The sequence below is a fragment of the Catharus ustulatus genome, chromosome 1 (genome assembly GCF_009819885.2).
Source record: "Catharus ustulatus isolate bCatUst1 chromosome 1, bCatUst1.pri.v2, whole genome shotgun sequence".
In the NCBI taxonomy this organism is placed as follows: domain Eukaryota; kingdom Metazoa; phylum Chordata; class Aves; order Passeriformes; family Turdidae; genus Catharus; species Catharus ustulatus.
This window is the reverse complement of record NC_046221.1, coordinates 138,060,398-138,082,943: the sequence shown is the minus strand read 5'-3', so window position 1 is coordinate 138,082,943 and position 22,546 is coordinate 138,060,398. Positions and strand designations below refer to the sequence as shown.

Below are 22,546 nucleotides of genomic sequence, written 5' to 3'. Positions count from 1 at the left end.
TCCCGCCGAGCGCAGCCGAGCGGGCCGAGCGGGGCAGCGCCGCGCCCGCCGCGCCGAGGGGCGGAGCTCGCCCCGCCGCGCCCACGAGGCGAGGGAGGGAACAACGGAACGCGGAAAGGGGGGCGGCGGCGCCACAGCGCCCCTTTAGAACGCGCGGAGAGAAAGACGCTGCTGCCTGCTTCCCCCCCTGTTTCGTCCGGCGTGGTCTGGCCCGGGCCGGGCCGCGGAGCGGGGCGCACACGTGGGGCGGGCCGCGCCGTGCGGCGCAGGTGAGGCGCCGGTGGGTCCCGCTGGGTCCCGCTGCTCCCGCGCCGGGCGGCGCTGCCCCTTCTCCCGCGGGCTGCAGGCAGCGGCTGCCGGCGTGGGGAGCCCCGCGAGTGAAGAGCGGCGAGCGCGGCCCAGTCCAACCTCCCCGCCGTGTGGCCAGTGTACGGTGGTGGCTTTACGCGGAGGGCCCTGTCCCGCTGGGAGGGTTCCGGTCCTGGCTGGGCTTCCCCCGTGCTCCCAAGGGAGCGGCTGTCGTACAGGGCGGGCGCTGGCCTTCAGACCCGTTCCCATCTCCTTCGTTTCCTCCGTCTGTCGCGCGTTTAAAGCCTTAAGGCAGCTACGTGGTGCTTTGCAGAGAGGGATTGCTGTAACGCCCAGGCATTCGCGCTCCCGGCTGTACGGCGAGGCAGGCAGCGCCTGTGTCTCTCCGCACCCTTTTTGTCCCTATAGGATGCCGTGCCGCGGTGGGTGATGGCGCTGTGGGCTCGGCACGTCTCCCGCTGGCGTTGCCTGCTGGGCACGGCCCGTGCTGAGCTCCCTCGGAGGCTGCGGAGCGGCGCTCGGGCCTGCCCGGGGCTCGGCCCTGCGGCGGTGCTGCCCGCGGGGCAGGACGCTGCTCCGGGCACGCTGCAGGCCTGCCGGCGGCTGGCTGTGGCAAGCTGCTCCCCGCCGGACAGCGCCAAGACGGGATCCTTCTCTTCTCCCCAAAGTAACTTACGTTCAGTACAACAAGGACAAGCAAAAGTAGAAACATTACCTGATCTGGATGCAAAAATACTGGAGGAAGGTAAGAGGCTTTAGGGATAGCATTTCTCCCGAATCTTCGAACTATGTTTTCAGTATGCTGCTGTATTCCTCTCACTGCGGTTTAACCCCAGACGGATTCTCCTTTGCCCTGTTTGCCTAAAATATGTATCTGGGGTTCCTGACTTTCACGTCTTATTATTTTCGTAGTTAATTCAGATATTAATGGTCCATGTAGCATGCAAAGAATACCTTTCAAGTGAGATAAAGTTATAATGTTTTGGGTAGAAATGTAGGTCTAACAGAGCTGCTGTTTGAAGGAGTTTTCATAAACCTACCTGCATCTGCTGAGCGCTTGCCTTTCCCTCACAGATGTGGTGGTACGAACTAAAGGGTTTATTTTTGTGTGAGGGATCAGGGATGACCCACAGGAGGCAGTAGTGTGAAGCCTCCTTAAGCACTGTCCTGATGAGAAATGCTCGCCCAAATGTCTTCTGAGGAAAGGGGATAAATACAACTGCGCCTAGGTGTTGTTGCACTGAGGAAATGCACTCATTTCTTCCCCTTACTTTTATATCTAAATGAGGATTATAATATTTACATCCTTTCTAATTACTTTGGGTGTGCTGAGGAAACTTGCTCTGAATTTCTAAGCAGCCTTGTATGTTCAGATTCTGCTTTGAGCCCAGCCAACCTGAACTGTACAGAGCTTATTATTTGGGGTGTCTCTGTGTAGCTGGTTCTGAAGCAGTGCTGCACCAAAATGATGGGTCAGCCAGCTGGTATGTGGCTGCACCTGCGATGCAATTTATCCAAATGCCAGATTTTTATCTGCCAGCAGACTGGCTAGAGAGTGTGTGTGTGTGTAGCATTTTACCCAGCTGACAGTCTATATAATGGAAAAAACATAATTGATAATTTTGGGAGGTTTTGGTAACTTCAAGTATGATTCCCAATAGGAAGTATAAAGACCTTAAAGTGGCAATAAAAGACATGCATGCATCTGGAATGGACTTTATTATTCTATACTGGTTTGGTTCTCAACAAGTTGAAAAAAACCACTTGATAATCCTACAGATTCCTAGGGAGTTCTTGTTCAATGTGTAGCTGTTGCTGACTGTGCTTTTATTTCTGAGGGTGTGAGAAAAATACAAGACCTTCAACAGCTATCAAGCTAGTCTGTGCAACTCCTCCTGTAGTATTAGGCACAACCTAAATACCTTGGAACCTGTCATGGTAGAGTTCTGGTGTGCCTTTATTTTTTGACATGGAAGAGTGTTACCCTGGTCTCTAGGAAGCCATTAAACACAGGTATAGAGCACAGAAAATCCCGTTCTTGAAGAGTTTATAATCAGGATATCTGATCAGGAATCAAACTGATGACTGACATGGATGCTAGCAGCTGCAAACAGTAATCTTAATCTTGCTGCTCGGAGCTCCTATCAATGGCAAAATAGATCTGTTTAGAGATTTTTTTTTAAAGACACAGACTTGTGACTTGGAACACTTAAGGGAAAACAAGCACAATGATGTTCCCTTTGAAACCTTAGTGAGTAAGAATTTTTTTTTGCTATTAGAGATAGTGGCAGTCACCTGCCTTTCTGTAATGTGTAAGAGATAATAGCTTGGCTGGAGCTGGCTGTGAAATACATTGGAAGTTAAAACAGCTGCCTTTCAGGTGTCACATTCAGGAGAGCCACAAAGTAGTGGGCTTGCCAGGTTATGAAAAATAATCTTTGCAGCAGCCTTTTATCTGGCTGTGATCAGGCAAGAATGCATTTGTGAGGACATGAAAGATGATCCTTTTCCAGAGGCTGATGTGATCTGTTGCCTGCAGTGGTCTAGGCAGCAGACTGAAGGCAGGCTTGCTGGGTACTACTCTCAGATTTGGCCATATGAGTAAAGGTTGATGGCCAGTGACCAGGAAATGGAACAGAGGCAAAAACTGGGAGCAGAGTCTATGTTTTTATATTCAAATAATAGATTGGCTGTTTATCACATGGCACAGTGTTCCTGCATTTTGAAAAGGATTTTAAGAGATCTGTATAGCATTTGGTGGGAGCAGCTTTGTTTTCTGCAAAATGCATTTGAGTCTTCTATATTTGTTTCTTAGACTGGGATGACATCCCACCTTCATCTGCTTTGGAAGTGATTTCTGAGGAAGAAGCTGTACAGATCATTGCAGAACCACTTGTCCCCCTTCAGTCTTCCACGCTCCGAGATTATGTGGATCACTCAGAAACCCTTGAGAAACTTGTCCACCTAGGTATGTGTGATTCTGTTTGTGTAGTCTGCCTATGGCAGGAGCTTTGCAGATCCTGTAATTTGTGCTTTGCTCTTACTGGTTACCCTGTAAACCTGAAAATGGAAACAGTGACCAATGGTAAAAAGCTGCAGAATATTATCTGGGGTAAATGGCCGAAAAGAGGGGACTGTGTCACTAGCAATGCCATACTACAGGGAAAAAAAGCTGGCTGGTGTTTTGATTGCTATGCATAATCTTAGGAATGAGGCACTGCACACTGGAGAGGCAAGAGAGAAGGGATTGACAAGAACCTTCCTTCTCATCAAAAACCACTCTGGACTACGAAGTTCAAACTTCCTGACCACCTTATTACCCAAATGTGCAAGGAAGACTAGAAGGAGGTTGGAGAAATTCATATTTGAGAGGGGGAATCTGTCCCAATGTACTAGGAAATTGCCATGTATGAGTCAGTATACAAAGTCACTTCACTGCAAAATTGTCCTCTTCCCTTTTATAACAGATTTGGAAATTTTGTGCATACATACTTCTGTGCAACAAGAGCAAGTCTCTAAATGTGGCACGTGCAGGATTCACTGGAAATGTCTTCCTTCAAAAAATAAACCCAGCAAAAGCTTCAAAATGACTGCTTATTTTATCTGGAGTCTTTCCACAATATACAAGGTGTTGTATCCTTGCTGCATTGAGTAATTAAAGTGTGCAGAATCAATGCAAAAAATTGAGTAGTCCTATAAATTCCAACATGCCTTTGTGAAACATTTACAGATAGCAGGGTCTGTGTTTAATTAATTTCTAATTTTGTTTGTTTTAGGAGTTGACTTATCCCAAGTGGAGAAACGTCACAAGGCAGGTCAGCTCTTACTGACCTTGGACTTTGAGAAAGACGTAAAAAAGATACTTCTGTTTCTTAAGGATGTGGGTGTAGAAGACAATCAACTGGGACCATTCCTGACCAAAAATCCATACATCCTTGGTGAAGATCTGGAAGCTTTAGAAACTAGGTAAGCCTTTCAAGTAGTAGCAGGGTGTTAAGCCCCTTGGATTGAAGATCTGGTTTCCCTGTTGGTTTAACCTGGTCTGAAGGAACCTGTGTTGCCTGCTGCCTCCTTTCTTACTCAATCTCTGGCTCCATGTTCTTGTGCCTCCCCATCTGTTGGCACTAACATGTGATGGAATCATAACTCAACACCATCCACCTGAAAACTGTTTGCCATCTTAGGCCACTTGCTTTACTCATGTTAGCTTTCTTTCCAAAATGACATCCCTGAGGCATTACATAAATTTGTAGAACAATATTAAACTCTTCAGTCACAATTTGAAGCCTCATGAATTCTGGCATCAAAGAAGCAGACCAAATATCTTCTTGACATCTAATAGCAGGAGGAGGTTTTGGTGGCTTTTTTTTTTTCCTGTTGTCCAGCTGAAACTCAGCACTACAATGAACTAATTTGTGTGTGTTCATTCACACTTCTGTGGCCCTAAACTGTTCTTAAAATGAACTTTTTTAATATACTATTACTCCTAATTCAGTAGGTTTTTTTCAGAACAACTCATGTGTGTATGTATGTTCATGTTTAATGAACTCAAAACTTCCCAGTACTCTAGAGAAGAAAGTCTGTCATCTTGGCTCTTGCATGTAGTAGCATTTCAGTCTGAAACAGAAATCTGAAAGTACAGATATTTAGAAACAGGCTCATGAGCAGACTCTTGTATAACATAGACCTAACTTCTTTCCTCTCTGTTGTTCTAATCTCGTGTTCAATAAGTGGCCTTCCAGAAACAGTGTCTAAAAAAATGCAGTGTCATTTTCCAGCAGAAGTTTTGAATCTAGTTATCAGAGCATATTGCTTACATTCTTCTGAAGAGAGATTTGGGGGGGCTTTTTGTGATAAATATCCTAACTCTTCCATGAAGTTAGACTTTATTTTCAGTGACACTACTGTGTCACTGGCTGGTTAGTGAAATAGGGGCTAAACAGAGCAATCTGATTTCTTCTTAATATTCTGCAGTATGATTATTCTGTAAGCTTTACACCGGTGAATGGTTTCCTGCAGGCTTTAAAGTAAGTGTGCTGTAAAGGCTGTGAAGTGAGTGTGTCTCAGCTGTCTTCTGAAAGCTGAGTATCACCTTTGCATAAACAGTTTGGTGCAGATGGACGTGGTATTGGTTACATCACTCTGGAATGTTTTATTGCTATGGATTCCATGTTGCCAAGAAACAAAACACAAATTTCAATAGGTTTGGCATTTAACTTCAGATAAACACTGTAAAAGTCAAAACATTCCATAATTCCTAACAATTTTGACAGTTGCAAATCAGTGTCTGTACTGCAGCTGCACCAGATGCTTTGTTTTATGCTGGTGTTAATGATGACTTAAAACTGTTAACATGCTACATAGAACTGCTGAGCCCTGTAGTAGAACAAGGGCTAACCTTGGTGCCAGCACTCACAGATGTGTCTCAAACTTTGGCCAGGTTGGATAGTTGTGTTCCTTTTAATATACTAGTTTCTAGAGTCAGATTACTACACTCATGCCATCCCTCCTTTTAAGTTTCTTGCCTTTCCAGGAAGAAATGCTTCAGGTGTGACTCTTAATGACTTGTTAACAGAAAATGAGTGGAGTCAGGACAGCCAAAAGATTTTAATCTGCTCATTTAGCTGTTTCTGGGATGCTTGGAAGCTGTGCCAGTTCCACTGTCGTTGTCCAGAGCCTAAGATGTCTGTGTTGGGGTGCCTGCTCAGTTAGGAATCAGTCTTCTAAAGCTTGTTCTTAATCTTCCATCTGGGAGTTTTTAGCTTGTGATAATTTCTGAGGATTTGTGGAAAGAGGGAATTTGTAGTGACTGGAAGGTAACTTTATTTTTTTTCTCTCCACAAGATATTGTTTAACAAAGAGTCCACTTTTTGCAGAATATCTTATTCTGCAGAATATTCTGCAACCCATTTAGTATCTTAGTTACTACCAGATAAACCAATTCTTGTATGCTTTATGTCGATTTGACTGCAAATACTTCTCATATTGCAATTACTCTCATCTATAACCAGAGGAAGCCTCTCCAAATTGTAGTTTAGTTGTTTAGTACATGGTAGTATGTGGACTAATTGTCTCTTTACTTTGTGTGCTGTATTTTCCCTCTGCATGCCTTTTTTTTCTGGGACCTATGGTAATAGTCTACTGCAAGTGGTACTTGAAATAGGATTTCACTTTCACTGAAATCAACAAAGTTTGGAAAAAGTTTTGATTGGAAAGAAAGCAAGCAAACTCTGTTAAATATCAAAACTTTAGTCAGCTCCTCTTTCTTGCTTTCAGACAACCAGACAGTTGTTACTCATTTGTTAGACCAGTGACTGAAAGTAGGGACCTGTTTGCAGCAAATGTAACTTCAGCTGATGTGAAAGTGTCTTTTTTGACAATATCTTTACACACAGCATCATTGTATGAGATTTCTATTCCAATGCTATTGGCAAAACAGGAATGTATGAGGTGTAGTATTCTGTTCTTTCAGCAGTAGAAATGGAATTCATTAAAATAGCAAAAGGCTGTATATATCTTCTTGTCCATACACTATGATGATCTATTAATGTGTTTGCAATCTAACTGGTAGTTAAATGTAGGTTAACATAGTTATCTGCTTAAGTACAGCTGGAAGGAATTAAAATCTGTCTTCAGTATTGACATTCTGCTCTGAGGTTTATTTTACTTCTAATTAATTGGAAGGGAGGGTATTTTGCTTTTACGATAACTGCAGATTTCACCCTAATTATTTTTGGCAGGGTTGTATGTTAATACTAGAACATCTGTCCATTTATAAGATATCACTGAGGAATTTAAGTGATCACTGAATAAATGGAGGCAATAAAATTTTCATCACTGGATTTTATTTTGTTTTTGTTCTCTTTCTAGAGTGGCTTACCTAAAATCAAAAAAATTTGGTAAGTCAGAAATTGCTCAGATGGTCTCGAGAGCTCCATATTTGCTGTTGTTTTCAGTGGAAAGACTGGATAACAGACTGGGTTTCTTCAAAAATGAGCTTGGTCTCAGTGTAAAACAGGTAAATACTGAAGTCTTCAGGTATTTTGTTAGTGACACATGTAAGGTCTTGCAATATGAATACTCCAAGTGTTTGGAGGTTATCAATAGACGTTGTCTTATCAGTAATGTCACTAGAGGGTTGCAGGAGGGTAACACAGGAGGGTTTCAATTGTCTATGGAATTGATATGGACACCTAACGTTCAGAGGACCTGAAGTCCAGTTTCTGAAGATGACCTGCTACAGATTATTATCAAATAAGCATGTGTATGTCTAGTTTATTTCAGGTAGATCAGAGCACTGAATTAATTACTGAAACAGCAAGCAGCTCTTCTAAGTTCTGGAAAATTATTTGGTGCTCTTCATCTCTTTAACGCACTGTAGCATACTTAAATAATCACTTAAAAATAGTCTAATCTGTGAATATTGTGTCAAGATAAATGCCAAATCATATGCTCAGCTCACCAAGAGTGACCTCTGGGTTTGCCCGTGAGTGCATAGCAGATATTCAGCACTGTGCTTTGGGGACCTTCAGGGCTGGGAGTAGCTGGAATTGCCTGGAGTAAGTGGGTAAGGTTAGTTGTGTCCTGCTGTAGGTGGGCATTGCAATGAATGCCAAATTCCAAGTGGAATGTGGGGTGGTTCTATTAGCTGAACTCTCATAGCTGCTACAGTGCCCTGCTGCTGGCCTTTCCCTGTTTGAGGTGAGGGATTTCCTTGGGAAAGGGTTTAGTCACTACCTTGTACTCAGGGTGGATTACAAGTACAGTAATTTCACGAATACAAGCCGCACCAATTTGACCAAAATTTTGGTGGAAACCCGGAAGTGCGGCTAATATTCCGGGGCGGCTAATCTATTAACAAAATTCTAAAAGCTGCCAACACGGAAGTGAGAGCCCGCGGCAGCCCCAAGCCAAGCTGGAGCCCGGCCGGCCCCGGCAGAGGTGGGAAAGCCTGGCAGAGGCGGGGCCAGCAGTGTGGGGGGCGGGCGGCAGAGCCTGAGCCAGCAGGGCGGGGCAGGGAGGGCGGCAGAGCCTGAGCCAGCATGGCGGGGGAGCCCGGGAGAACTGGGGCTAGCAGTGCAGGGGAGCATGGCAGAAGCAGGAAGGCCGGCGGGTGGGGCTGCCTGGCAGCGGGGGAAGCCCAGCAGAATCGGGGCCAGCAGCGTGGGGGAGCCCGGCGGTGCGGGGGCCTGCAGTGCCAGCCAGGGCGAGGAAACGCGGCGGTGGTGCAGACGGGAGGGGGCGGCCGGCGAGCCTGGTGGCGGCGGCGGCAGCCCTGCCGGCGGGGCGAGCGAAAGCGCCGCTCGCGAAAGCGGCGCGGGCGCGGCGCGGGGCGGGCGCGGGCGGGCGCGGCGCTCGCGAGGCGCGGCGCAGGGCGAGCGAAAGCGGCAGCGGGGCGGGCGGCGAGCCCGGCGGCGGCAGCCCTGCCAGCCGGGCGAGCGAACGCGGCAGCGGGGCGGTGCTGACGGGAGAGGGGGGCCAGCGAGCCCGGCGGCGGCGGCAGCACCACCCGGCCAGCCCCGCCGAGCCGTGGCGCTGAGCTGGGCCACCCGGCCCTGTCGGCAACCATGAGCGGGCCGAGCCTTCCTGGCCCCGCCCCGAGCCAGTAAAGCCCGCTATGCCGCGATCCTGTTACTAATTGGCCAATTTGTGAAAGCTGCGCACGGATTCTCGCGACGAACGAAAGTGCGGCTAATATTCGGGGTGCGGCTTATCTATTGACAAAGACAGCAACATTGTCGAGGCACCGGGGGTGCGGCTTATAATCCGTGCGGCTTGTATTCGTGAAACTACTGTAATCAGACACTTTAGGGAATGTGGAGTAATTTCTTGTAGTGCTGTTACACTGTGGTCTAACCAGATTCTGAAGTTAGCTCCACTTCCACTGAATAATCCTTTTATAGCCTATATCCTTTTATAGTGTGGTGGTTACTTTTTTAAAAAAGATGGGAAGAAACAGCTTAAGGGCTTTTGATGTGTGCTTTTACTCCCTCTTTCAGTCTGCTTTACAATTGTATTGTTTTTTGTTTTCCAGAAGAACATATTTGAGTCACGTTTTGCATCTTAATATACTGCTGCTTCATGCAAATTCATCTTTGGTGTAGAGATAAAATGAAATACAACATGAAATGCAAAAAAAAATAGTTTATATAGGATCTTTATTTCACAGATAAATTTACAAAGAAGCCTTCAATAAAACTCTTCACTATATGTGTCTGTTCTGATTGTAGACAAAAGACCTGGTAATTCGTCTTCCAAGGCTACTGACTGGCAAATTAGAGCCTGTAAAAGAAAATCTTCAGGTGAGCTTATGAATAGATAATAAAAGTGTATTGCATATCTATATAGTTTAAGAGTTGTCAGAAGATAAAATTCCTGTAGGAGATTATGCACAGAAAGAATTTTATGGAATAATTTTAGTGGTGATATGAAATAACTGTTAAACAATGTATTTTCCTCTATACATACAAGCTTACCCAATACATGCAGCATTATCTTATTCTGTCTTCTACTTTGATGTAGTGCCTTCCTGCCAAAAGTTCCTATATGATAACATAAATGGTTTTTAATCAGTAGAAAAATACTCAGTCTTTCGCCCTCCCCCATTTAATTATTATGGTTTTGCTAACTTGGATTGTCCAAGTATTTAGGAGCAAAAAATGTGCAGTTGATTATTTTTCTCCTGGCAGGTGACTAGCCTGCCAAAATGTGCATTTGACACCTATTGTCTGATAGCAGATGGTCGTTATTAACAACTGTTGGGTAAATAACTTCAAACCCACGGGGATTCCTTTCCCTTTTGAAAATGTAACTGTGTATTGGTTTAATTACTGTGCTGCAAAGCCATCGAGGCCAAACAGCATGATGTAGTGTAACAATTTGTGAAATTCCATTATCCTATAACAAATAACTATGAATCAAAATGTATAATTTTCAGACAGACTCACTGCTCTAAAAGCTATTAAACACAGAAATCTTGCAATCTGAAATGTGTGTGTGGTAAGGGAGGAGACTGGAAAGTAGCAGACTGTTCTAATTAATAGTGCTTTCTTTATAACACACATTGTTTCCACAGGGTAGGGAACCATTATTACAATGAATGTGGTTTTAAGATCTTCAGTTCTATGTGATTATCTTGTTTATCTACCAAGAAATACAGCATAGCACCTCTATTTTTAAAACGAGCGAGAGAGAGAAAGGAAGGATTTTTAGGACCTCACTGTTGGAATCTACTAATTCTTAAAAGCTCAAACTTTTCAGGAGGTTGGATTCAGAATCTCCATGTCCTAAACTGGTGGTGGGAGGGCAGTACTTGGAAAGTGAAATCATGTACCAGCAGTTCAGAAGTGATCAGGTTGTATCCCTCATTGTGAATAGACTGTTATTTAGAAACAAGTACAGTAGCTGATACTGGTTGTTTTAAGATACCAGTCATGGACTGAATGTGCTGAAGGATGGGTCAGTCCATCCTCTGAGCACTTCATCAAGCATAATGAGAGATTCATTTTCAGGATAAAACCTGAAAGCTTGCATTACCACTGCCTGTTGTGGGAATAATACGTACTTTGCTGAGTATTGCTGAGGCTTACACAGTAAGGATATTAGCATGTGTGGCCTAGAAAGTTATTGAATATTAAATATGTTTGCTGCCAGGCTGAGTGCAGTCAAAGCAATTTATATTTGAGCTTGATGATTCTATTGAGGGAGCTATTCCATGTCACAGAGTAGAAGAGAAAAGCTCAAGCTTCTTGCCACAATTACCTCTACAGTGGGCCTAGCTTTATATCTGCAGTGATTTAACCCAGGATCTTAACTCCAGTTGATGCAGGAAGTTACCCCTGCCAACTCAGGTCCATGGAAGATACCACCCATATGTAAACACTTATTTTCATACTTAAATGCTGTTGGTATTTTGTGTGGTGAACAAATATTTATAAAGCAGGAAAGTTAAAATGGGGAATTGAAAGACCTGATTATAGGTTGCCGCTAGAAACAGTTCCCTGTAAGGATTTGGAAGTCCTAAGGTGAATTCAAAACCCAGATTCTAAGCCCTTCCCTTTATATTTGACAAGCAGATCTGGAAAAGAGCTGCAATCTTGGCACATCTAACTGGGCAAACAAAAACACCACCTTCTTGCCAATTGAAGGACCTTAGTTCGATATGGAAGTCTGGTTATGTTAACTGGCAAGCACACCCACTTCATGACTGAAAACAAGCTGCTTGTAAGTGTCACTGGAGGATAGAAGAAATGACTGAGTTAACAGACACTCTTGTATGCTGAATTCTTTCTCAACAACTCAATGAATTGCTTGCCATTCTGCACTTTGGGAGGAGTGCTCATGATTTTATTGAAAAAATGTGTTGTGTTTTCCTTTTGGGAAATCATAATTGAAGTCAAGGCAGTCTCTGAAAATGACATCTTACTTTAGACTTTATTGAACTGCAAAATAAATTGAATACACCACATATTCTATACATTTCTCTTTTAGGTTCAGCAGTCTTAAGTTGAAGACTATAGAAACTATAGTCTCTATTATAAAAATGTAACTTGGATATATTGGCCAAAGAGGTCACACATTAGCAAAAGTAGGCACTAGCTGTTTGATTGCTGTGTTTTACAGAGCTCAACAGCTGGAAGAAAGTCTCTTGACAGCTTGGTATTGAAAATGATAAAGGACTCTTAAGGGAAATTTTTTATGCTTGTAACTGCCATACATATGGAGACATGGGTTTTTTTGTTCATATCTCAGACAAGCTGAAAGATACATAACATTCACAGAAGTCATCTTTGTTTTGGGGATATTCTATAAACAAATTGCACTTTAAAATGATAAATAATTTGTATTGTCTGACTTGAGAAGCACTGAAGTGGCAGATATTTTTGTGGTTTGCATTCTTGTTGCTGTGTGCAAAAGGATAGAAGAATTTTGCATTAGTTTATTTCAGTGGCACATTAAGCTAAGTTTGCTGTAGCTGACTTGTGAAAATTGTGCTCTTTTTCAGGTTTGTCAAATTGAACTTGGCTTTCAACGTAATCAAATTCAACAAATAGCGTATAAAACTCCCAAGATTTTAACTGCAAGTAAAAAGAGACTCAAACAGACATTTGACTACTTACACAACATAATGGGCATTCCCCACCACATGCTTACTCGCTTTCCTCAGGTGAGCTGTTAATCTGGGAATAAATTGTAGGTGCTTTTGTCACAGCCACTTCACTAATTGTGCTCAAGGTGGAGCCTTGTTCTATGCAGAACATAAGTGAATTCGTCAGCTACACTGCACCTTTTAATCTAATTGGGATAACTTTTATTAGCAATCCAGAAACTATTGAGGATTTCAGTGTGGAACTGCTGCTTTTTTTCCCTTAGCATATGTGACATCACTACTCGCAGTCTTGTGAATTTTGCCACATTATGCCATGTGGTACCTCTTCATTTCTTCCTTGTAACACTCATTTGAATCTGTCTGATGCTACAGGGAAAGTGCTCCCTGTTACTGAATATCTCCACTTTCTTGGCTGTGATTAGATGAAAGTAATACAGCTGTTATATAGAAACAACTCTGAAGCACATTAGGTTTTTTGTATCACTCCCTGTTTTATGTTGTGTGTGTATTATATTTATTTAGAAGTATTTAGAGTTTAGATAATTTATATATAAATCTAACCTACCTGGTGTTTGAAATAAATTAAAGGAAAATAAGCATACAGTAATTGCACAACCATAAGGCACACGAGACTATAAGGCACACCCCCCAGGAGTTGGCAAATTTTGCAACTCTGTAGATCATATAAGGCGCACCGGACTATAAAGCGCACTATTTTTTTGCAGCGAGGAGCTGCACAGCGCGCAACAAACTAACTAATTACTGGCAGGTGCTCAATTTGCAAACATTTTTCAAAGATCAGTGTAGCCTTTAAACGCAGACCCAGGCGCCCTCCCCGTGCAGCGGGCACTGGCACTCCCGCCCACCCCCGGCGCTGGCGGGCACGGCTACCGGCTCCCACCGCGCGGCCACGCTGCGTCCCGGCTTCCCCCGGCCGGTGGCTGCGCCACTTGTTGCTGCTTTCCCGTGGCGGCGGCCGCGCCGCTTCTCCCTGCTTCCCTGCAGCTTCATTGCCGCCGCTTTGCCGCGGCCACAGGGGCTTCGATGGCGACGCTTTGCCATGGCCGCAGGGGCTTCACCGCTGCCGCTTTCCCGCGGCCACCTGGGCCATGCCGCCACTGCTCCGATGCCACTGCCGGGCGGGCTCTGCTCAGGGCTGTTGCGGGCTCGCACTTCTCGTTCCCCCCAGGCCAGGGCCGCCTGGGTTCTCATTTCCCCCGGGCCAGGGCTGGCACCGCCCGGCTTCTCATTCCCCCGCGCCCGGGGTAGCGCTGCCCGGCTTCTTGTTCCACCAGGGCCGGTGGCAGCTCCCTTCCTCCCCATGCAGCTCCTGCCGGCTGTGGCCGCCCACTCCTGGCCCCCCTCACGACTCGGCGCTCCCGCATCACCACCCCCGCATTGCAGCTCGCACTTCTGGTTTGGCAAATTTCGCAACTTTGTCCATTATATAAGGCGCACCAGACTATAAGGCACACTTCCGGGTTCAGGGGAAAAATTTAGTCAAAAGGGTGCGCCTTATAGTCGTGAAATTACTGAATTATTTGTTTGCTTCCTAGATCTTCAGTTTGTCTAAAAAAAGCTTTTATTTTCTATACCTCAAGGTCTGAAATTTAAACAACCAAAAAAATTCTTCCCTTTTTTCTTTCTTAGGTTTTCAACTCAAAGCTATTACGAATCAGAGAGAGGCATATGTTTCTTGCCTTCTTGGGAAGAGCCCAGTATGACCCAGCACAACCCAGCTACATCTCTCTGGATCAGCTGGTATCCTTGCCCGATGAGGTGTTTTGTACAGAGATTGCCAAAGCGTCTATGCAGGACTTTGAAAATTTCTTAAAAACACTTTAATTAGTAGCACATGTAAAAAATTATAGAAGTAAGTTACAAAATAAACATACTTTATAGAACTACTTCCTTTTAAACTCTCTTTACTTTTTAATTACTGGTTTAAGAAGTCATTGTTTATCAAGTGTGTCAGATTTAAAGGCTCACTGTAATACTTATAGCAACTTAAAAATATACTTCAGAAGGATTGAGCCAATATGTTGATTGCTGCTAATGCAAGCCTTGTAATTAATCATTGTCTTAATTCAGAGTGGATGATGCAGCACATTAACAGAAAGGTAAATTCAAATTCTTAATTTTTCCTTTTGATAGTGGCAGAATTTTGAGAGATTGGAAGACTGGCTAATGGCTTATCCCCTGTCTTGCCCTCTGTTGTCTTTTCCTTTTACCCTCTTCCCCAAAAGTTAGAATAGCAAGATAGTGAGGTAATAAAGTATGTCATGTTTACCTGCTGGACCTAGTAATGTTACTATTTTCCTTGTATGGTAGAAAGAATCACACTATTAATACGTGAAGCTCCTCATACAGAAAGGCATTCTTTCAATAGGTTACAAAGGTGTTTCCTTGTGCAGCTAGCTGCTGAAATTAGTATCCTAAAAACTGGTTAGGAAAGTAAAAAGAAAACACCGAAAACAGCAAACTGAATTTAGGCAAATTATAAAAAGCAAATAAAGCACTTATTGTCCCTGAAATCTAGAACTTTATTTTAGTTACTTTTCTCTTCCCCTTTTTCAGTTCCCCACTCCTTCAATACCAGCAAGAATTGTGTAGTTTTAATATACAAGTAACCGTATGAAAAGAGGCTGTAGTATATATTAAGGAGATAGAGTTGGTCAGTTATAAAAACTGAAGTAAATGCTGACATTGGGCATCGTGGGAGTATTTAAAATACTTAATCTTATCATTAAACAAAGCACATTAATACGGAATCATCAAATGCTTCAGTGTATTGGGAAAAATGAAAAAGCTGCCTAAATCCACACACAAACTGTCTGATACAGTTTAGAAGTTTCAATTTCTTCATTAAAAACAGTTCAGGAAATCTGAACTCCAGATGTTTTAATTTGGATTTAAGTTTATTTAATAAAAATTAATGTTTTAAAATCTCATTGTTGAACCTAAAATTAGCAATTTTTATACACACTTATATACACACAGCAGAAAAAAATTCAAAAGGTTAAATTTCACTAATAGGTGGGAAACAAAGCTTAAAGAGATTTAAAGAATGGGAATAGTAGTGATCTCTGGATTATTACTTTGGATAAATTTTTATTCATCCAAATTAAGACTTTGAAAAAGTGCTTGAAATGCATTGAAAAAACTCATTCATTGTTTGCAATATATATCTGAGATGATATCTTTTGTCTTTTTTCTCATGTTTCCTGTTCCATTGGCCTGGAACAATTGCTCGAAATACACTCTCTTTAATAGACTTTTCTTGGTGGAGATGCATAACAAATTTCATGGTGGCTGAAATGTGATGACTGAGCACTTTCTCCCATTTCCTCCTGTTAAATAGAAGTATCCAAGTCCAATATGCTTACTTGGAGGCTAATAAAAAACTGTCATCTTAAAACAAAAAATCTTGTAAAAAATGTTAATAGAAAGTAATGTTTAACTTTTGCAGATTTACTTCACTAGCCTTATTACTATGTATTACCATATGACAAGCTCTTGTAACAAATTATATTCGAGTGTATATCTTTTCCATGTCTCAAACTTTGAGCTTTAAATTCCTTTAATATTTTTAAATGTAGAAATGACTGCTGCGAGGGCTAAACCAATTTCTTTGAAGTGTTAAATGCCCCAGCTTCTGCCGAAATAGCTTCCCCGAACCGCGATGAAGAATGGAAGCTAAACATTTAATGGAGTGCTAAAAGGGAAGGGGAGAGAGGACCGAAGAACTTTTTGAGGATCATGACAAAAAAATTGTCACTTTACGATTAAAAAAAAAAAAATCAGAAACCAAACACAAACTTTTCTGACTGAAATTGCCACTGTGTTGTTCCTGGGCTCCCCCCACCTCCGCCTTTTGTTTCTTTCAGAACGCAGCGCTCCCTGCCTGAAGGAAGGGCTGGGCAGCTGCAGCGATCTGTGCCCCTGACCGCAGAGCCGCTCACCTGGGGCCGCGCTACCTGAGCGCAGATAGGTTTCTGCCTCTTGCTGTGACAGATCGATGTTTGCTTTTACGGTGCTTTACAAAGCTAATTTTAATTTTTTAATGTTTCCGGCGGTCAGCTGTACCGCCCTCCCGCCAGAGCGCATGCGCCGCGGCGGCACTGGCGGCCCCGCCCCGCGCGCTACCCAGCAGCCCGCGCGCCGCGCCGAGGTCAACATGGCGGCGAAAGCGACTGGTGAGGCGGCGGGGGCGCCGGGGGACAGCGGGGCCGGGTCTGGGTCCGGGTCCGTGTCCGTCCTTGTTCCCACCCGCCTGCCGCGCTGGGCTCGCCCCGGCCCGCGCTGGGCAGCGAGGCGGGCCTTGATGGGGTGAGGGGGAGCCTGGGAGCCGGTGTGTACCGTGTGCCCTTGACGGGGACAGCGAGTGCCGGTTCCGCAGTCGCCGGGCGAGTCTCCTTGCCGGCCCTCCCGGGGCAGCCTGGCTGCAATACCTGAGCTTTCTGGGCGTGGAGAGGGCTCGGGAGCACCGGGGGAAGCCTGGGGCTGCTCATGAGGAGCCTGGGGGATTGCTGTCCTGCGCCGATACCGACCTGGCGCTCAGCTGGTTATTCCTTGTCTGGCCATAGAGAACGAAGGAGTAACTAAATAACCTTAGACAGTGCCCTGGTGACTCCTTTGGGTGTTTTGGGGGTGACGTGGTACGATAGGTGGCTTAGTTAGAAGTCACATTAAAACAGCTTGGCCGTACTGCGTTACCCGTGTCGTGACATTTGTGGCCTTCTGGACCCCTTGCTGAGGGACTTGATTATGTGTGAAAGCGCCTCTGCTATCTCAAACCACATTTAAAGCAAGGTGAACGTGCTATATGTGCTGTGAAGGTTTGGTTTTTCTGTCTGATGGATTTGTTTGGTTGGGGGGGGTTTTTTGACTTTTTAGTGGGGATTTCATGGTTGACTTTGGCAGCTCCTTGAAAAGGGAATAGCATTCAAGTATCTGGAGAGGAGAGCAGAAGGTCAACAGCATAATGATATGCTGGGCTTGAAGTCACATAGAGAAAGCCGAGGAAAATAGATTAATTATCAGAAAAACCTGATGGTTTTGCTTTATGTAGACACTATGGGTTTGGCTTATGTAAGTGTTACAGAGCCTCAGAGTTTTGTTGCTGTCTTTGATGAGGAATTGGTAGCATTTTTCCAAGTCTTACAGTAGCTTAATATTCAAATTTAGTGAAGTGTGTTAAACTCTTGTAAATTATGAGCAGCCCTTCTACCTCTTCAGTATCAGATATGGTCAGATATGGTCAAATTCAAACGATGCAGTGTTACATTACTGCATGTGTTGGAGGCAAACATTTGTGTACTGCCACAGTAATGTGTAAGTGTTGAATTTTACCTTGCTGTGCCACTGATGATGTTCACGTTCAGTCACAGGAGGTGGTCGCCTGTTAGACAGTATTCGCAAGTGGTATTACAATGCAGCTGGGTTCAACAAACTTGGTAAGTGTTTCATTGAGTTTTAAAAACTGAAAATGTAACAGTTCTCAAACTAGTCATGTTTTATAGTTAGCATATGTATGTATAGGTTGACATAAATCTTTTTGATCAAAATTAGTTACTTCTGTGGTGAAAAAGGTTGGCAATAAATTCAATTATTTCTGTTATTTCTGTGTTTGCTCATGTTCCAGTGAATTATAACAGCCAAGCTGGGACAGTTGAAGAAACTTTCACAAAGCAGTCCTGAAAACTCGATTATTTACATTTCCCCATTGAGTCACTCTCGCTGGCTAGTGTCTTCTAACCTGAAGACTGCCCTTGAAGCTGGAGAGGTTCCCACTGATAGCAGTCAGCCTATCTGCAGTACTCATGCAAAGTATCCAAAGTGCAAAAAAGATTATGGTTATTCTGCCCTTTGTGTCACCATAACTTCAGCTGGCACCACTCTGGCCTGCACAGTGAGGGAACAGGTGTCAGAACAGGGCTTCCTTAAGGAGAAGAGGGTCCTTAGTGGTATTTTCTTCAGTTTAGTCGGAGTTGTTACTGAGTTTGTTTCAGCCATTTAGATGGCAGAACAGTTCTTGGATGACAAGAATCTGAATATTCAGATGCTGCGATTTATTGCTCACCACAATACAAGCAACTCTCTTAAAGGAAGTTAACTTACCTGCCCTGGTGAAGTTAGAAAAAAATTACAAGAAAATTGTAATCAAGGAAGCTTATATCCTTCCTCCGAAGATGCAGTACTTAATTCCTCTTTGATAATGCCTGTCTGCTGAAATTCTTACTTCTGCTGCATCTCTGGAAATGCAAGTAAAAAGTTAGAGAAACACCAAATTTAATAGAGTGATTAAACTAGCAGCAGTGCTCTCTATGCCTTTGAAACAAAGTACAAAACTGAATTTAAGAATACGCTACTGCCAAATCCGTCACAAGAGATGAAATCCTTTAGCCACAAGTCAGTAGGTGTGTTGTGGAATTGGCTGCAGAAGTAATATTATATCCTATTTTATTAATACTGAACCTTACAGAAATGTTGGTTGAGTTTCTAGAATCCTTTGTTCCACAGAAGGTGTGAGAGTGTTCCTAGTTTTTAGAAGACTGGGTGTTTCTCCCTGATTTAACTTCTAGTTTAGAGCTCATGCACCAATGTAGAGCTTCAGGCTTTCATAGCTTCATATAGCTTCATCAGAGATGTGGTCATTATGAGCAGGGCAGTTTAGAGAAAAATTCTTCAGTACTGAAGGGATCTCATCTGTGGCTGACTGACTCTAATGGATTCAGAGCTCTCAAAAACCCTTTACCTGGACAGTCATCTTAAACAGAGATGTAAAATTAGATGCACATAAGTTCACCCTTAGATCCAGAAAAGTTTTTGTTTTACATATATATATTCTCATGAAACACGTGAAGTTTCACATTTTTTATTCTCATGAAATTAAGGAATTGAATTAAATACCCATTTTCTTTATTCTTCTTTAAGAAAAGGAGTGAAAAAGGTAAATAGAGTCTGTTAAAGTCAGTCTTTAGGATTGCATGTTCTCTGTGAGCAATTAATGACTCTCCTGGATTGGTTTAGTATTTCTTCATAATTTTGTGCTGGAAGTGTTGTGCGCATGGTACATGTGTCAATCCGAAATCTTACTGAAGAACATTCATTCAGTGATACTGTAAATCCTTCTTGGTACAGGGTTAATGCGAGATGATACATTGCATGAAGATGATGATGTAAAAGAAGCATTGAAGAGACTTCCAGAACATCTGTACAATGAAAGAGTGTTTCGCATAAAGCGGGCGCTGGACTTAAGCTTGAAACATCAAATCCTTCCAAAAGACCAGTGGGTGAAGTATGAAGAGGTACGGGCATGGAATGTTTCCAAGGTGCAGGTCTCAAATGGCACTGCTAGGACTGGTGGTTGGGATTTGCATTGAGGAGACACATGTTTACACATTCTTTATAGTGAGTAAATGAGTCAGTATCTCATGGAATACCTCTGGAAAACACTTTTGATTGCAGCTTAAAAATCTATTTTTTGGTTAAGAATTGCTAAATTTTTCTCAAGATGACAGAAGCTTAAGCTGCAGCTCAGAATCATGGGGTGTTTGTGTTCAGAGAAAATATTTCTTCTAAACTGTCAGATAAAGAAATACAGTGTAAATAGCTTTGGAGTTCTTAAAGAAGGTCTCCTGCTTGTCTGATTAATTTCTTAATCTTGCAGAAAACCTTGAGCCTAAGGTTTTATTCATGAAGGTGCCAAGGAAGAATAATTTGAAGGGAGATCATGCATTAAAATAAGTGTCATCTTGTAATTTAAAAAACAAATTGCACATTCCTTATCAGATGTAACTAAACTGCATTTTTTGGTAGTGAATTGATTCACAGACATTGCATCACTGTCCACCTCAGCTTTCTCCAGATTACCTGGCAGAGAGGAATTTTATTGTTAAACTTTTGACTGTAGGAGAGTATAAAGGTATTAAAGCATCTCTGAATAAGCAGAGGCTGTTTCTTGTGCTGTCATAGGTCATATTTAGTAACTGCTGCATTGGATAATTGGTCACATATTTCCTCAAGCAGCAGTTTGGTTTGTAAGTGTTAAAAATGGTTGGGTTATTCTATCAAATACAAGTTTGCAGTGCTGGTTAGAAGTTCAGCTGAAAAAGAGATTCTCTGGAGCAGATAAGTTTTGGACTTTGAACTGATTAAAGTGGATCTGGTACATTTGGGTATCTGCCAAAAACCCCACTGTTTCTAATGGCATAGCTGGAAGCGTCACTTTGCCTGTTAATGTTGATGAGGCATTAGGAATTAGTGGTTGCTGCAGTAGAGAACTTATCATTGCAGACTTGGCAGATACAAAATTTACCTTTTCAGGGTAAGTAAGGCTGGATTTACTTATTTATTTTCCTTTATAGGTTGGTGTTTAGTTTAGTCCTTCCAAACCTGGAAGGAATGAGAAACAAATAGTCTGTAGGAATGACCTGAGATGTTTCTGGACCTTGCTGTAAGTTTAAATATATTCTCTTCTTTTTCAGGACCACCCTTATCTTGAACCATACCTGAAAGAAGTAATCCGTGAAAGAAAAGAAAGGGAAGCATGGAACAAGAAGTAACTATTGAACTACTTCATGCAAATATCCAGATTTTCTGATATTTTTAAGCATTTGGTTGTAGAAGTCCATAGGGAGGCAATTGTGAGGCTGAGGAATACGGTTTCAGCTTGTTCATTGAGTCTGATCATCCAACTAAAATAAACATGTCAAACTATAAAAATCTTGGAAGAGTTCTTTCTAAATGTTAACAAGCTAATGTTCGGATCTTTCCTGTGAGCATATACATTACACATTAGCTTAGTGGTATGCAGTCTTCATTCCAGCTTTTGATTCTTACTCTTTTCATCATACAGCTGTTTTCTGCAGTAGTAGAATTAGGTAAGAAATGTTCAAGGCTGTTGTTGCTAGTTGCTCTGTAAATTAAAAAGGATTTAGTGTTCAATTGTCACTTGTCACTGTAGACAACAATATTGAGCCAGTGTTTGATGTTACAATGGTGTTGTGAGACAGCAGAATGCAATATTCTGTGTACCCAAGCAGATGCATATTGTAGAAATGGAAAATATAGGTGATTCCTTAATCATAAAATAGGAAATGTTTCACTAACTTTTTATACCATATACATTGTTAAGCCTTAAAAACTGTTTTCATGTAAACTGTAATGACTGTCTCACTTCAGCCTTTTGAGAGTTTTTATTATTTTAAAGAGTAAAAAAAGTGGTATTCTGATGTTCTATAAACAACATAACACCTAACACAGTTAACTTCTCATGGGTTTTTTTTTACCACCTAAAGCATGCTCTAGTTTTTAGTGGTTGGTATCCAGAAAATACTGGCCTTTACTGGCTGAAAACCTGGAATTTAGCCTTTCATAACTTGATGGTAGTGCGAATCTGGGACAGATACTTGTATAAGGCATGAAATTCAGAGCCTGTTGTATAACCTGGATGAAGTACAGAATCTTGCATGATGGCCTCAAGGTTTGCTTTTTTCCTTTTGTTGTGCATGCTTGTCTGCCAAATGCAACACTCAGTTTACCAAAAGAAAAAGGAGCAAACCACATCTGCAGTTTTGGATTGGTATGACCAAATAAATAAAATACTGGATTAGAAGCTTTTAGCTTTGCTCATCACTTTGTTACTAACCTTCACCTGCTTGCTTAAATCCCTTACATCTATAGGATGGATACAGCGATCCCTCAAAACTTCACAGGCTGATGTGGCAAAACAAAATTCTGCAAAACTATCTGCATTGCCAATATTCCTTTAAAGTGTGTGTGGAGATTATATTAAGAATTTGAGGTTTCATTTTTCTCTTATAGTAAAATCTAATGATTGAATCATACATAATTGGATGTATTTTTGGGAACTTTATGATTTTCTTCCAAGAGACAAATAGGGCATGAAGTTTCACACTTCTCTTTATGGAATTATTAGAGTATAGTTTTCTAACAAAATTAGGACTATTTCATTATCTCTTAGGATTATATTAGAAGATTTAATTGCGTAGTGAAAATAGTGCTTTCAAAGCATGGTGGTCAAATTTCTACAAAAGCTAGAATTCCATGGAAAGACTTTGCTTATTTTACCACAGTTTTGGATTAAGAAAGAAGTCTCTCAAA

General features: G+C 42.5%; 2 protein-coding genes and 1 long non-coding RNA gene across 4 annotated transcripts; 2 read left to right on the top strand and 1 right to left on the bottom strand.

Moving 5' to 3' along the window:
- Nucleotides 1–321: 321 nt before the first annotated feature.
- MTERF3 (mitochondrial transcription termination factor 3) lies at nucleotides 322–14,326 on the top strand. Of its 2 annotated transcripts, XM_033056048.2 has the most exons (7): nucleotides 328–1,054; nucleotides 3,125–3,277; nucleotides 4,086–4,275; nucleotides 7,180–7,327; nucleotides 9,540–9,611; nucleotides 12,314–12,475; nucleotides 14,069–14,326. In XM_033056048.2, the coding sequence occupies exons 1-7, from the start codon at nucleotides 739–741 to the stop codon at nucleotides 14,261–14,263; spliced, it is 1,236 nt and encodes a 411-aa protein (XP_032911939.1). In that variant the 5' UTR covers nucleotides 328–738; the 3' UTR covers nucleotides 14,264–14,326. The 2 variants fall into 2 exon arrangements, with proteins under 2 accessions (XP_032911948.1, XP_032911939.1); XM_033056057.2 differs by lacking the exons at nucleotides 12,314–12,475; nucleotides 14,069–14,326 and adding an exon at nucleotides 11,385–12,307 and having other exon boundaries at nucleotides 322–1,054.
- LOC116994402 lies at nucleotides 9,450–16,466 on the bottom strand. Its single transcript, XR_004417472.1, has 3 exons — nucleotides 16,381–16,466; nucleotides 9,786–9,851; nucleotides 9,450–9,591 (listed from the first exon to the last, which is right to left on the bottom strand). It is a non-coding gene; the product is annotated as an uncharacterized LOC116994402 (long non-coding RNA).
- Nucleotides 16,467–16,515: 49 nt separating this feature from the next.
- LOC116994394 (cytochrome b-c1 complex subunit 7) lies at nucleotides 16,516–22,037 on the top strand. Its single transcript, XM_033056071.2, has 4 exons — nucleotides 16,516–16,614; nucleotides 17,803–17,874; nucleotides 19,562–19,728; nucleotides 20,908–22,037. The coding sequence occupies exons 1-4, from the start codon at nucleotides 16,524–16,526 to the stop codon at nucleotides 20,983–20,985; spliced, it is 408 nt and encodes a 135-aa protein (XP_032911962.1). The 5' UTR covers nucleotides 16,516–16,523; the 3' UTR covers nucleotides 20,986–22,037.
- The last annotated feature ends 509 nt before the right edge of the window (nucleotides 22,038–22,546 follow it).

Bases quoted from the DNA above. Each gene is read 5' to 3' on its own strand.
- MTERF3 (XM_033056048.2), top strand. From the start codon at position 739: ATGGCGCTGTGGGCTCGGCACGTCTCCCGCTGGCGTTGCCTGCTGGGC. The intron at 1,055-3,124 runs GTAAGAGGCTTT...TTTGTTTCTTAG, and splicing joins TGCAAAAATACTGGAGGAAG to ACTGGGATGACATCCCACCT. The intron at 9,612-12,313 runs GTGAGCTTATGA...GCTCTTTTTCAG, and splicing joins CTGTAAAAGAAAATCTTCAG to GTTTGTCAAATTGAACTTGG.
- LOC116994394 (XM_033056071.2), top strand. From the start codon at position 16,524: ATGCGCCGCGGCGGCACTGGCGGCCCCGCCCCGCGCGCTACCCAGCAG. The intron at 16,615-17,802 runs GTGAGGCGGCGG...GTTCACGTTCAG, and splicing joins CATGGCGGCGAAAGCGACTG to TCACAGGAGGTGGTCGCCTG. The intron at 19,729-20,907 runs GTACGGGCATGG...CTTCTTTTTCAG, and splicing joins AGTGGGTGAAGTATGAAGAG to GACCACCCTTATCTTGAACC.